Genomic DNA, 14245 nt, shown 5'->3' with positions numbered 1-14245 from the left:
GAGTGAGTTGAGCTTACCGCTTTAGGGCTTATTCTTAAATTCTAAGAGGTGCTTGGAGCAGGCTTGAATTAGGATGCAGAGGTGTAAGCATCAGCCAAGTGAGAGAGATGTCAATAGCTGGAGGGAAAGAGGATGAAAACAAAGAGAAAGACCTAAAGAGAAGATAATTCTAGTAGCCTATGCTGAAGACAAACATTAAGGGGTTACTGGAGTGCAATTTTTTTTTTTTATTTTTGCTTTAACTTAACAACTTTTGTTATATTATATCATATGACAACTCAATAAAAAATATATATATATTGAATGTTGTCTAATGTTTCCGGGTTGCCATGGTAACGGCGGCCATCTTGAAAATAAACACAAATTAGTTCATATAGGAAAATTTCTAAAATTTTTCAAAATTGATAAATTTCAAAGCTATAAATACTTACACCTAAAAGTATAAAGGTGGCTGGAAGGAGCTAGCTAGATTTTATACATTTTCCCTTAGTATTGTGCATTTTATAATTTTTTTAAAAAGAGTTACAAAGACAGTTTGTTTGGAAACACAAACTCAAAATCGGCCCCCGAAGTGGTCCACCCAGGCAGGTTTCAATATTTTCAGAAAGAATATCGGTATTAAGTTCTATCAGAAGTGGTCCAAAAAGAAATACATAGCTAGATTTTAGATTTTGATAAACCAAGAAGACGAAAGGAGTTTAATTATTACTGGTACACACAATATTGTAGGTGGCCCGTGGATCACTTCTGCCCACAAACTCACACCTAGATCTAAATTGCGTTTGCAATAGTGACCTCCAATTAGCCAATGAGTAGCCATAATTATAGGTCTATCATTCATAAACTTTGTGGGAGAATCTATGTGATACTTTGTCGTCTTCTTTTGTAATTGTTTTTTTTTTTTTAGTTGTTGATTACCACGATCCCAAACAACTAATGATTAAAACAAATTTAATTTTGATTTAAATTGATTTACATGTAATTGTGTACGAAATGGACGTGCATGCCATTGAAAGAGATTCTAAAAACAAAAGACAGAGAGGAATTGAGAAAGATTATATGTGAGGGTTAAACAGACCAAGGGATAAAACTGGCATAACTAATTTTTGAAAAATAAAAGGAAGCTCTTTCTGAAGACCTAAGAAGCATTTACATATGGAAATATATTTCAAATACAAGGGGGGTGATAGTGAAGCAAGATTTGTAATTGTAAATATGGCATATTTAGATAATGCGGTGCAATATCACTTATTGCCTTGTTCAATTTGTTTAAAAAATGGTTTAAACATATGTGCATATAATATGCATACCTAAGTAAAAAAGGGACACTTTTAGAGGACTATAAATAGTATTTGTTTGTTTATTTTACATTTATGGGGACATTGCTTCAGAAATGAAGATGATTACGTGCTAGAACAAACCTCCCACAAGACATTTGGGATTGCAGTGAGCACAGTTTGAACCATCAAGACAACAGTCCAGAGCACATAACACATGAACATGCAGGCTTCCATTTGCATAACAAATGACCATGCAGGCTTCCATTTGCACTTGTTGCAAGCACAATGAAAAATATTAAACAATATATTTTCTGTAGCATACTATAAGCCTGAAATAAGATTGCTCCTAATTTGAAATGATTTTTTTTTACCTTATTTTCTGGTTGTTTCTATACATGTACATAACATAGGCCTGCTTAAATTTAAAAACAAAGCAGTATGCTTTCAGAAGACTAAAAATAGCTGCTGTAAGGCAATGGTTGAAATGGATTTTTAATAAAGTACAAAAGCTAAGTTACCCTTGCGATCTATATGGAAAATGATGTTAAGGTCATCTGTTTCTATGGCCAGTACCATGACCAACCACCTTTACTTTCCCCAACTAATGTCAGCTAACCATTAGAGATGGGTGGACTCAAGAAGTCCTAAAAATCCCAAAATTTAAAATCCCAGTCTTCCTTGAGTTTCAAATGTTAGACCCCTCAGTTCAAAAGCCAAGTGTTTTACCACTCAGCCAGAAGGTCCCATTGTTGTTTAATAGCGCTTTTGATTTTGAAGACTAAATGTTTGAAACAAATAGCACTTATAGATTAGCTGCTTTAACCTACAGTGAAAATTGCCTTAAAAGAAAAAGATTTTCTCAAATAAACATTTCTATCAAAGTAACTTTCAAGTACTTTATATTCTTGCAAGTATCCAATAGAATTTAAGATTTATTTTTTTTTGATTTAACAAATGTTTTCTAGGCTGAAAATTATTTTTTTTAAATGAATGTCATATATATGCAGTGCAAGGTTACTGTAGAGTTTCCTGCTCTACACAAATAAATGTACAAACTTAAAAAGATTAAATACTTTGTGTACTTCCCAATGTGGGGTTATAGTTTTAAAGACACCTTTGGGAATGTAAATAAAATAAACATGAAAACAATACAAGTATTTTAATGAACACTTACAATAATAATACATATTTTTATTTTAAAACAAAAAAATAAATAACAACTCTTTAGCATTTAACTAGGGTCTCTAGTTTTCAGTCATTTTGTATCAAATGAGTTGGCACAAATAATAATTTAAATTTGTAAGTGTCTATGTGTGAGTCAGTGTGTGGGAACAATTAAATAAATGTAGAACTTGAAATATTCTACAAATTCGCAATTAAGTTGAATGCCTATATAATAATTGAAACATTCTTCAATCGAATGAAAGAAATAAACTTAAAACTTTGAAATAAGCTTTGACTTCAACAACAATCCAAAAGTATTACAACAGCAAAATTTCACATTTTAATTACCTACATGATTAAAACTCAAATTCAGGTTTTTATTTTTTTTATGGTTGGTAATCCAGCTGGTAATACAGAGGTAGCCACTGAATAAGAAAATCCCCCTTCCCCCCCCCCCCCCCCCCCCAACATCTAATTTAAGAATTCTAAAGAATAAATTTCTGGTGTTTTTGTACAATGTTATGAAACGTTATTAGCAAGAAAGTCATAGAAATTGTATAAAAAATTTTTTTACAAGAAATGACTTGAGAGATTCAGCTTAAAAAATTTCACTATGACAGCTTATGTGTTGTAGAATGTCACTAGTATTCCACTTTCCACAGCTACATGTCATCATAACTGATGTACAGATGGTGACTAGACCAGAACAATACTCTCACTAACTGGCATGCTGACCACTCCAGTGATGAGAGGAATAGACTTCCCAGGCTTTAGTACATATACCTGCAACAAAAAAGTTCATTAAACAAATCAAGAGAAAATGGTTTGAATATTTGTTGATCAAGTAACTCCTAAGCCTTAAAGAAATGCAATAAAAAAATTCTCTCCTTTACCTTGACATTGTCACTTAAACCCTTGTCTGTTTTACAGTCAATAAATGTGTCAAAACTATAAGTCAATCCTGGAACAAGGATAGGCACCTGAAAACCAAAAAATATACTTTAAAAAAAGTCTTTAAAAAAAATATATTCTTAATTTTCAAACAATGAACACCCATGATGAACAAATATTTAATACAACAAACTTTGACTTATAGGGGAAAACCAACAGTCATATTTTGGTATTGGTATGGTAGTTCATTTCATTCTATAAGCTCTCACATAAATAATTCAAACATTAAGTTCAAATTTTTACTCAATCCCTTCAGGTTAAGAAACTAAAATGATAACAGCTTTAATATCTGATACATGATGCAAAGTTAAAAGAAACAGTATTTTTAAAATATAAGAGAATACAAACTGAAAAGCCAAAAGTTATAACATATCTTTCAATATAATAATAACAAGTATACTTTAGTTTATATAGTTATAACAATACATATGAATTCCAGCAAATGTCTATCAGCTTGGGCAACGTTTTTCATCCTCAATGTAGTGCCAGGGTGGAAACAGTCATTACAGGAGACAAATAGGCTAATAGGAGGGGGGGGGGGGGAAAGAACCCATGTTGGAGTAGCCAAGGAATGAGTCCATAGCATTGGTGGGGATGGCAATGAGCCCCAACAACCATGACACTATCTACACAATATTTCTCAGTGGGATGTTTTATGTCAGACACCTGCATGGCTGATGCAGTACAGAGAAAAATGGGTGTGGCATCTCTGGGTTCTGCCTCACCTCTAACCCAAGCATCTTGTAAACAGTAACAGGGATTTACTTCTGCTTGGATCCCTCTCAGACAAAACAAATTTTCAGACAAGTTGATGGAGAGATCCATGAACTTATAAGACTTTATCATTTTTAGCTCTCACCACATATACAAAGAAGAGAAAGAATGTGAATCAGTTGTACAAACCTGTATCAACTTCTTGCGAAAGTCATACAAATGTTCATCATAGTCAAATGTAATTAGCAAGTTTGAGGAGGATTGAGTTAAAGAAGTATTTTGAAGTTTTACAGAAAACTTGAATGTTGGACCAATTCCCTGAACCTGTCAGAAAAAGTAAAATCTGACAATACATTTTTTAATCATTTTTCTGACACATAAAATTATTCAAACAATTTTTAAAAGACATAATTTGTGACAGTTATTTCTTTTGACTATTCCATTATGATCATATCACAATACTCATCATATTAATATCACATTCACACTTTTAGAGATTAGAGGAAAACATCTGAACAAAATTATTTCAACTGTTTTGAGTTCTAAAAATAAAAATTATAACCTAATATGATTAATGGGAACAATCATATTTTTAAAAAAGGTATGATCTATTTAAATTCACTAAGTATTCAAAAAGAGACGAAACATAACTTGAGGAATATGATAATTGAGAAAAGAAATTTAAAAAAAACTATAATAAAATTTCTCTTATTAAAACAAAATACAGCGGTTAATATTAACTTCCTATATTTGAACTTCTTTGTTAGAGACTTTTAAAAAAATTTTAATACTAACTTATTGTTGAAGATAGTTTCATGGGATCTAGATTTAATAAAGCAATTGTTGCGTCACAGTTATTATACATCATGTGTGGCCAACCGTGTCCCACTGTCAAGAGAGTGTACCTGGCCAGTTAGTGGACTGAGAGCTAGTCACGGGTGTGTGTTGTCAACAATTAGAAAGAGAACATCTAGTGGATTTGCTTGTATATAAATGTTAGCCTAATGTACATACATTACTATTAAATTCTTTGCAATTAAAGACTTAAAGGAACTTGTATCACCACAGCAATGTATTCCCATAAGCTTGGTGGAAGATTGGACATCAATCACTGTGCTGTATTTGGGAAAATAAATGATTGGCACTGCCCAATTCTAACCAAACTTCCATTACTTTTCCAACAAAAGCTGATGAACTTAGTGATGTCCCAAGAAATCATGAACATCAAATCTTGGTCTTTACTAGTATTTGAACTTCTTAGTTAAAATGTCACTTTACCACTTGGCAACAATGTAGAAAATCATTAAAAAAAAATGTGTATCAAAGAATAGAAAAAGTCAACTTACATGTGCACTGAGTTTCAGTGGTTCCATTGGGTCTGAAGAAATTGGATTCATGCTGCTATCTAGGGCTTTGACATACTCTCTTAGGACTTTGAGTCGAAGCTGAGCTAGATCACGTTGAAAAGTTCTATGCATCGCTTTAAAAAATAAATAAATGATTTTTCCATATAAACAATGTAAAAAGCAATGCTCCGCTTTTTTGAAATTCATTAATAATTAAATTTTTGAAAACCCACATTTAATATTTTGCATAAAAGACTTGCCGGTGTTAATAACGAACAGCTTGAAGCCTTAAAAAACAGCAACAGTATATTGGCCAAGATTTAGCCAACAAGAGATAGTTAAAACAAAAATGCAATAAATAACCCATTGAGTAGTAAATCTTAACACAGATCCCCAAACTAACTACAGCCCTTGGGCCATATCTGGCCCCTGATGCAGTGCTTTCCTGATCTTGGAATCTCCTGCCCATTCTGTGTTTTGAAGGTGTTGAGGTTCAGATCCATTAGACTAGCTCATTTTTTGTCTTAATGAAGTAAGTTTTATTTTGACTTTCTTATCCAAGTAACAGTTGTCAGCACTGTAACATATGCTTGGTTGAGACATGGAAATAATATTTTTAGAAAGCAGCTTGACAAGTAAATCAAAATGTACATAATAATAAGTTATTTTTTAAATATCAAAAGTAAAAATAAATAAATAACTGACCAACACACTGTTCTCTCTCCCTCTGAGTTTGATCAACAAACAGTTTGGTCTTCTTGGGAAGATTCAACTTAGTATTTTGAGCAGCTGGAGGGCCTGCTAGCTTGTCTTTTTCCTCAAATTTGGCTGTTCTCTTCAAAATTTTCACAAACAGACCTCCTCCTAGAAATTGAAACAAATTGAATCAACTTTAAATAAACAAGAAAAAAAAATACTTTAAAAAAAAAAACAAAGCTTACACGAGGTATAATTGTATCAATTATTTGGATTAGTCATATAATTAATTTGTAATAGATCTAGACCAACAACAATAAATTTGTATGATTAATAATATTTCTACCAATTGTTTTTGTTTAGCGTTATTTCATGCTTTTAGCTTTCTCAATACACTATGATCCTATCACTTATCTGGACCAGTTGGGAAAGTATGGAGGGGGGGGGGTGAAGAGAGAGAAAGAAAGGGATATCTAAGTGGATTTTTACCATAATTAGTTTTTAAAAGCATTTACAAAAACAAAAGGGGGGGGGGGGAGTCCACGACTCCTTGCCGTAAAAACAATAATTTAGGGTTAACCTACAAATTAATTGAAACAAAAACAATATTTGTATGTCTTTCATATGACCCCCCCCCCCCCCCACAAAACTATTGTGTAAAGCAGAAGTTCTTAAAGTTTTAGGCTCTATGACAACGTTGTTGCAGATCAAAACTTAAAAATGTATCCCAGAAGCATTATTTAGATAAATTAATTTTCATTCATTTCAAATCCCCTAAGAAATAGTCACAGAACTATTGCTATAGAAGATATATAATTATAGATAACCATTCAATGAATATTTTTGTGCTTGAAGACCATATAACAGCTACAAAAACATACTGGGATGTAGAATTAGTAATTCTTAATTGATGAATTTACTAGGTCCAGTGTTTGAGTTCTGGCAAAGGATACTTTTCTTGTAAGAAAAAACTACCTTGAAAGAATTAGTATATGGCTAGTGGAAACATAGTGACAGTGCTAAAAAAGGAGCTTGACTCCTAAAGTCTAAAGTTCAAACTCTAGTAAGTAATTTCTTTTTGGAAGGAACGTCTCTAACTGATGGGATAACATGAGATAACCATATGAAGCCCCTATTAACCTTTTTAACCAAGTAAGTCTGCTTTTTAAACTAACATTAGGTAATCATCAATGCTGGTTACATTTAAAATAATCTTCAAACCCTAAATAAAAGATCATATCCTCCACCAGACTTCAAACTTGGGCTTCTATTTAATAGTATCATTTCTTTTTTAAACCTCTTGGCCAGTACCAGTGACATTCTATGCACTGAACAATTGTTTTTCCAAAGGTGTTAAATATGTGAAAATTTAATGAAATAAATAATAAAAATAATATAAGAAATACATATTTAAACAATTAATGAAGTAATAATTGGAAAATCTAAATGTTTCTTACGCTTTGTTGACATGACCAGTGTTCCATCTTCTCTTCCAAATCTTCCAAACCTCATGCCAGTGACCACATCATCCATCTTCAGAACATCCACTAAATACTTCTCTTTGTAGATGTGTACCTCCTGGTTACTCAGTGCAACAATCACAGCAGTGAAACTTTTTGGCTTATAGTCTATGGCTTCCATGGCAGTGATGCTGGCAGGTAGTCGCACTGTCCACAGCTTTTTACCCTGATACAAGATAAAGGCATATTTATTTTGATCAATTAATGGTTACAGTGTTACTATCATAAATATAGCTTTTTGCCATATATTTTGTTTAAAAATTCAAAAAGAAAGTGAAAATTTAAATTATTGAGATCTTCGAATTTAATTTAAACATTTAGTTTTTGTTTTAAACCAAAAAGTAACAATGAATAAATTTAACCCTTTCAATTTAACAATTTTAGAAAGGTATATTACAACAATCTAATCTAATGTATTAGGACTGTCTGAGAAATCATCACTGGAATAAGTTGGCTTAGTAATGTCAATTATAAGGGCTTTTTATGCACAACATTTACTTCACAAAGATAAGCAAGTGAAATTTGTAAAACACCTGTCAAGCTATTTCTTTAGTTATTTTTTAAAATTCATTATGGTCCCTTGGTGAGTTTTGGATTTTTTAAAAATTGCAGCCTTATTTCCAGTATGTTTTTTTTAAGTTTTCTTTTCTGTAGTAATTTATTTGACTTGTTACCAACAACTTCAATTTTTTTTTTAAATAAGAAGATTTATAAACCATTTTATCATTGTGGGAAAAGGGTATAACTTCTACATTGCTTTGACTTTTGAGGTCATTCTTTCTAAAGAAATAAAAGTGTTTATCTCAAAAGCTAGTATATACCTTTGATGTGAAGCAGTGCAATGTTTCATCCATACATCCCACATAGATATTTTTATTGACTCTCTCCATACCAACAGGCTGTGAGTTTAACTCTATCATATTCCTGGTCACATCTGTACTGCCCCTGTAATGATTTCACACTCAAACACTTTAAAGTCTGGTAACTGAGATTTTTGCAAAGATGACTTTTCACTATACAAATTATACAATAAAAGCAAGTTATTGTGTCAGAATTATTTCTTCCATTTATTTTAATTTGACCTTAATTTTTTTCTCTAGTGTTAGTGTACATAAATTGGTATCTTACATCCGATTCCATACATTGAATTTAAACTCCACAAAATAAAAGGAAAATTTGGATTAAAAAAAAAAAAAGAATTATGGACTTTTTCAAAGGTTAATGTAACATTCTTTCAGGTGTACATTATATTAGACTCTAAAACAGTACTATTAGTTTTTCTGTTATAACTTTAAAAATGTTGTTGTGCCTGTAACTTGAAATATTGTACAAACTTACCTTTTGAGTGTGTATATACAACCATTTCTACAAGAAACAACAATTCTGTAATCCACATCAAAAAGTCCATTTACACTTATAAATACAGGAACATTTGGCAGATTTACCTTTAGAAAAAAAAAATCAAATGCTACAGCATTATATGGCTTATAAGCTTAAGGATACAGCAATATTAAAACTATATTATAGTTCACTAACGGTTGCAAGGACAGTGAAAGCCTCTGGATCCAAAATATAGATTGATTTGTTCTCAGTTCCCAGCACAAGACAACTGATTGCATCATCATCAGGAACTGACTTCTTCATAGTGCTCAAACAGGTTATCACAGTCTGGGATCAAAGAAACATTGTTAACATTATTATCAATGAATTAAAATGATGGACTAAATAATCTATTTGACATATTTTAATAATCAATGAGCCTAGGTTAAGAGACATTATTCTTTAAAACTCCTTTGTAAAGAATTTTTGGTTTTAAAATCTCACATTATCTGCCACAATAAATAGCTCAAATTGTGTTTAGTGGGAAACTAGCTACCATCATTATGACATGAAGTTGATTTAAATAGTCTAACTATGATTTTCATTTTTTTTTATTCCTGTATATAACAATTTTTTTAATGAGCCTTGATGAATTAACTAGCATATCTAGATAAACAAGATCATTTTACTGATTTTAAAATGAGAATACTGTATAAATGATTTAATTACATTTTTAAAAAAAATGTATAAGAAAACTGATTTTATAAATACATGCAAAGTACAAAATCAAACATTCTATAGAGTCTGGATTTCAATTTTATATATAACAAATTTATGTTAGTTTTTTTTTTTAAATTAAATGGTCAATGATAATAACAAATTTTATGATTGCATTACAAATGAAATGAATGACCTGCTTTTTCAAGGGTGTGTTTTTGTGAAGATTTACAAAGTTCTGTAAGTTATTAGTTTCCATCTGAAGTAGTTTAATAGATCTGACAGTTAATGATGCTCCTTCTTGTCTGTACACAGAGGAAGTCAAAACAAATAAAAATGCCTTTTTTTTTCTATTTCATATGATAAAAGTTAAGTAAATTTAAAATAATCATCAATGAATGCTTGACAATCAATTTGATTATTAACATTTTAAGAAATATTTTTGGGACGGTTAAAAAAAAAAAAAATTAGTAGCCAATCACTAAAACATTATGATAAGACAGAGCAACATAGCCACAATGTCAATACTGAACTCTGACATAATCTTTTGACATAAAGACAATGCTTCATAAATATATATACATATATATTCTTCTCTTCTTCTTTGTAATTGTTTGAAGAGTTGATTTATACAGACACAGATTATGCTGATGGCTTAATAACTCTCTATTCTACATTTCATTTCAAGCAAACAATAGTCTACATTTAAATTCTGTAGTGATCTAGAATTAAACTTCTTCAACTTCCATTCTACTTTTCAAAAGAAAAAAAAGTAAAATAAATATAATTTTATTAATGTTATGCTACAAATACATATTAATAGTTTCAAAATTACATACTACCTCATTGCCTCTAAAGTATCTCGCATATTGAGTATGTTCACTTGATCCTAACAAAGACAAAAGTTTCAAAATTATGAACGGTAAATAAAATAACAAAATTGTGTTCAAAGTTCACATAAAAAGAAATATTTTTCAATATTTTTAAAACACTAATTAAATGTTCTTATATTCCTTACAGTTTTAGCTTGGTTCCACAAGTCTTCTTCAACTGGATGTATGTCCAGTGGTGGCAATGTAAACTTGAAATATGGACGCAAGTTTTTATACACATAAATGTAAGGTCCTGAGGCAACCGCAATTGCTGAAATTATTTTTCAATGGGTAAAAAAATATACATGATATAAAAACACATTAGTTTACAAAACAAGCCTACAATAAATTAACTGCTAATTCAAATCAAAATATGAATTCTTTCTAACTTACTGTTGTAAATTTCACATGTAATGTTTGAGAGAAACAGGGGTATGAATTTATATTTTGTGTGCAATCATACAAATTGTTTGCTCTAATTAGGTATTGTTATTTGTAATCCACAATTGTAAAATGAATTTTATCATGGATAATAAAGATTATTATTATTATTATTATTAGCTTACCAGGTGTTCTAGGTGTCAGAGTGTCCATATAGAATGTAACTACACCAGTAGGTAAATCAATAATGGTGTGTTCACTCAACAATGTGGTATCTGCAAAAAAAAAAATAATTGCAAAGTTGTAATAAATGGAAAAATATATTGAGAAATATTTCATTAAAATATGTGTCTTTTTTGGGATTTAAATAACAGAAATAGTGCTTGGCGGCGAGCCCCGAACCCTACTGGGAAGCTCAAAGTGCTCCCCCAGAAACCCTAGCTGGCTATGGTGGGGTGTCTACAGTCTAACTGTACTCCAGGAAGAACCTTTTTTAGGTTAGAATAAACATCTTTCAAAAGAAAGAAGGGTTGGAATGTAATGAGGATTAATTACATATACACAGAAAATTGTCAAAACCATTGGAATGTCCATTTAAAGCTTGTTTAAAAAAAGTTTATGTGTATGTGCATACTAGGTTTCATAGCTATTTCATTAGGGATAAGCTCTCATTGTCAATAAAATACTCCTAAATGGCACATAACTCCAAAAGCCTCTGGGAAACATGTACAGCACTGGCTTGCTCATGTGGTTTAGATAAAACTAATATATATATTTAAAAAATTAAAAAAAAGGGATTGCTTTCAGAAGACCAAAAGTGGCTGTTGCATCTAATTTAAGCATGATATAAGCATTGGGGAAATTTTATTTTCAATAACAATTTTGATTTTTGAAATCTAAACATTACAGACAAACAGTACAAACAAAATAGATGCTTTTCTTTCTCCCTTTGGAAGCTGTTAAAACCAAAGTGTTTTTATCATACTTGAATAAAATTGTGAATAACATACTTTTATAAACTTTAAGCTTCATGTCATAAGTTCCAGTGCCTAGATCAGCCACAATGAGCTTCCAGTCTCCATCAGCTTGAATGTCAGACAAAGTCAGACACTGAGTGAATGTGTACAAAGAGGCCACTGGGTCATGGTAGGCATCCAGCCACTTGTCACTGTTCTCTGTCCTGGAATACAAAAAATTTTAAAAAGTCAATTGCAAAATAATATAATGAGAATAAGGTTGGTGATTAAAAGTTCTTAGGGGAACTCCAAAGCATTAATAGGGGCATGGTGGCTGAGTAGTAAAATGTTTGGTTTCTGAACCAAGGTTCAAATCTCTGTTAAGACTGGGATTTTGAATTTCTTGGTTTTTAGGATGCCCTGGTGTCCACCTACCTCTAATGGTTACATGACATTAGTTGGGGAAAGTTGTGTTTTTTTTTGGTATGAAACAAATATTGAGGCAAAGGTGAAAATAACAAATATATCTCTTACTTATGTTAGTTTCAAAACATGCTTCTTCTTCTTCTTCTTCATCGTTCTCATTGTTATGTTGGAGTGTTCATATGACTAGACCAATACATGAGATGAACTGCACAGTGGTTTCCAAATCAGGGAGCTCTCCATATAGTTTTCTTTCTATTGGGGTGATTTGGGGCCAATGTCTTATACAGGCCTCTTGGTAGAGAGAGCAGTTTTGGAGGACGTGGTCAGCATTTTCTGGTGATACTCCACATGGGCAGATTTCACTGGTTCCAATTTTGAGCTTCCGGAACATGTGTTGTCGCATTCTGTTGTGTCCGGTCCTGAGTCGAAAGATTAGACGTTGGTCTTGTCGGGATAGCTTATAGTAAGCGTCATCTTTCTTGTGATTTGGATGGGAGCTCGTCCATTTCTCATTTATTTTATCTACAATTAATTTCTTCATTTCTTCTTGGATTGAGTGCAGAGTTTACTTGTGAGTTTGTTCTCCCACTCTTGGCGAGTGTGTCGGCCTTCTCATTTCCTGCTAGTTGTATGTGAGCTGGTATCCATTGAATAACAGTTTTTTTGCTCTTGTTGTTGAGCTTTGTAAGTGCTGTTCTGAGGTTTTTAATATAAGGGGAATCAGAGTTTTGCAAGCTTTGGAGGGTTGTTTTCGCGTCTGTTAGAAAGACAATCTGACTGTGAGGGGAACTTGGATGATTTGCTAGCATGGTAGCAGCTAGTGCTTCTTTTTCTGCTCTGTGACTGTCAGAGATCTCTCCAGTTGCAATGGATTTTTCTAGTTTTCCTCCATCTGCCCATTCTATAAGTATTCCAGCTCCTCCATTTGTGGTGGCTTTATGGGATGAGCCATCTGTGTAAACTCTGATCCACTGATTGCTAGGGTAATTGGTATGTAGAAAACAGTTCACTATTTCCTTGAGCTCTGTTGGTCTGTAATCAGATTTTCTTTTTATGTTTTCAATGTGGTCCCTTATAGTAGGAAGATGCTAAATCTAGACAATACCGGGCTGCATAATTTTAATTTTATACTCAGCTTCTAAAAAAAAACAACCAATAAAAGTAGTGGTAAAAATTATTACAATTTTAAGGAACATCATGCAAAAGGTTAGATCTAGAATATTCTAGAATCTTTAGTACTTATCATAATGAAGTCCTTGTCAAGTTTTTAAAAACTTATTAAACTAGAATATAAGTTAATTTTAAATAGTTATAAAATATAACTAGATTGACTAAGATTAGATAATTAGATCTATGTTTATGATCTAGATCTAGTAAAAGTATCTACTATCTAGACTAGCTAGTGACCTAGCCAAGTGTCACTTGAGAGAGAGAGAGTGACTTGACACTAGTCACGACTAGTGGTCAGTCTAGGACTCTACTAACTCTAGTCACTCTAACTCTAGACATAACTTAACTTAAGTCACGACTAGTATTACATAATTACGGTCTAGTGTCCCACTGGCTAGGTAGTGACTAGTCTTAGTCTAGTTACTAGTAGTCTAGATTAAATTTTTCCTTACATTATATTGCTGTATAAATCTAGATTTACGTTGAAAGCATCTAGACGTATATTTTTCAATGCACAAACGTTTGGTCAACTTTGGACTTCTTTGGTTGTCGATGAAAACATTTGGCCGCCATGATATGAAAATTAGATCGCGATAAGTTTCTTAACAAAATAAATATTTATTGCATTTATTTTTTATAATTAAAATATATATCTAGACTAACTACCTCTAGATCTATTTTTCATTAGTGAAATATTTGCTTATTTTTAAAACAGTGTAGATCTTTAGGATA

General features: G+C 31.8%; 1 protein-coding gene across 1 annotated transcript; it reads right to left on the bottom strand.

The window, feature by feature from the left end:
* Nucleotides 1-2456: 2456 nt before the first annotated feature.
* LOC106057051 (Bardet-Biedl syndrome 1 protein homolog) lies at nucleotides 2457-14102 on the bottom strand. The gene is made up of 15 exons (XM_056023800.1): nucleotides 13966-14102; nucleotides 11972-12141; nucleotides 11147-11236; nucleotides 10727-10851; nucleotides 10551-10597; nucleotides 9905-10013; nucleotides 9208-9339; nucleotides 9010-9116; nucleotides 8493-8616; nucleotides 7609-7837; nucleotides 6161-6319; nucleotides 5456-5589; nucleotides 4299-4433; nucleotides 3338-3424; nucleotides 2457-3227 (listed from the first exon to the last, which is right to left on the bottom strand). Coding segments are annotated over exons 1-15 (1737 nt in total). The 5' UTR covers nucleotides 13968-14102; the 3' UTR covers nucleotides 2457-3140.
* Nucleotides 14103-14245: the final 143 nt, after the last annotated feature.

This window comes from Biomphalaria glabrata, chromosome 3 (assembly GCF_947242115.1).
Source record: "Biomphalaria glabrata chromosome 3, xgBioGlab47.1, whole genome shotgun sequence".
NCBI classification, from domain to species: Eukaryota; Metazoa; Mollusca; class Gastropoda; family Planorbidae; genus Biomphalaria; species Biomphalaria glabrata.
The sequence above is the reverse complement of the archived record's forward strand: the minus strand, read 5'-3'. Positions and strand labels throughout refer to the sequence as shown.

Bases quoted from the DNA above. Each gene is read 5' to 3' on its own strand.
- LOC106057051 (XM_056023800.1), bottom strand. The intron at 11,237-11,971 runs GTATGTTATTCA...TTTTTTTTGCAG, and splicing joins GAAGCTTAAAGTTTATAAAA to ATACCACATTGTTGAGTGAA. The intron at 5,590-6,160 runs GTCAGTTATTTA...TATTTTTTAAAG, and splicing joins GGAGAGAGAACAGTGTGTTG to CGATGCATAGAACTTTTCAA.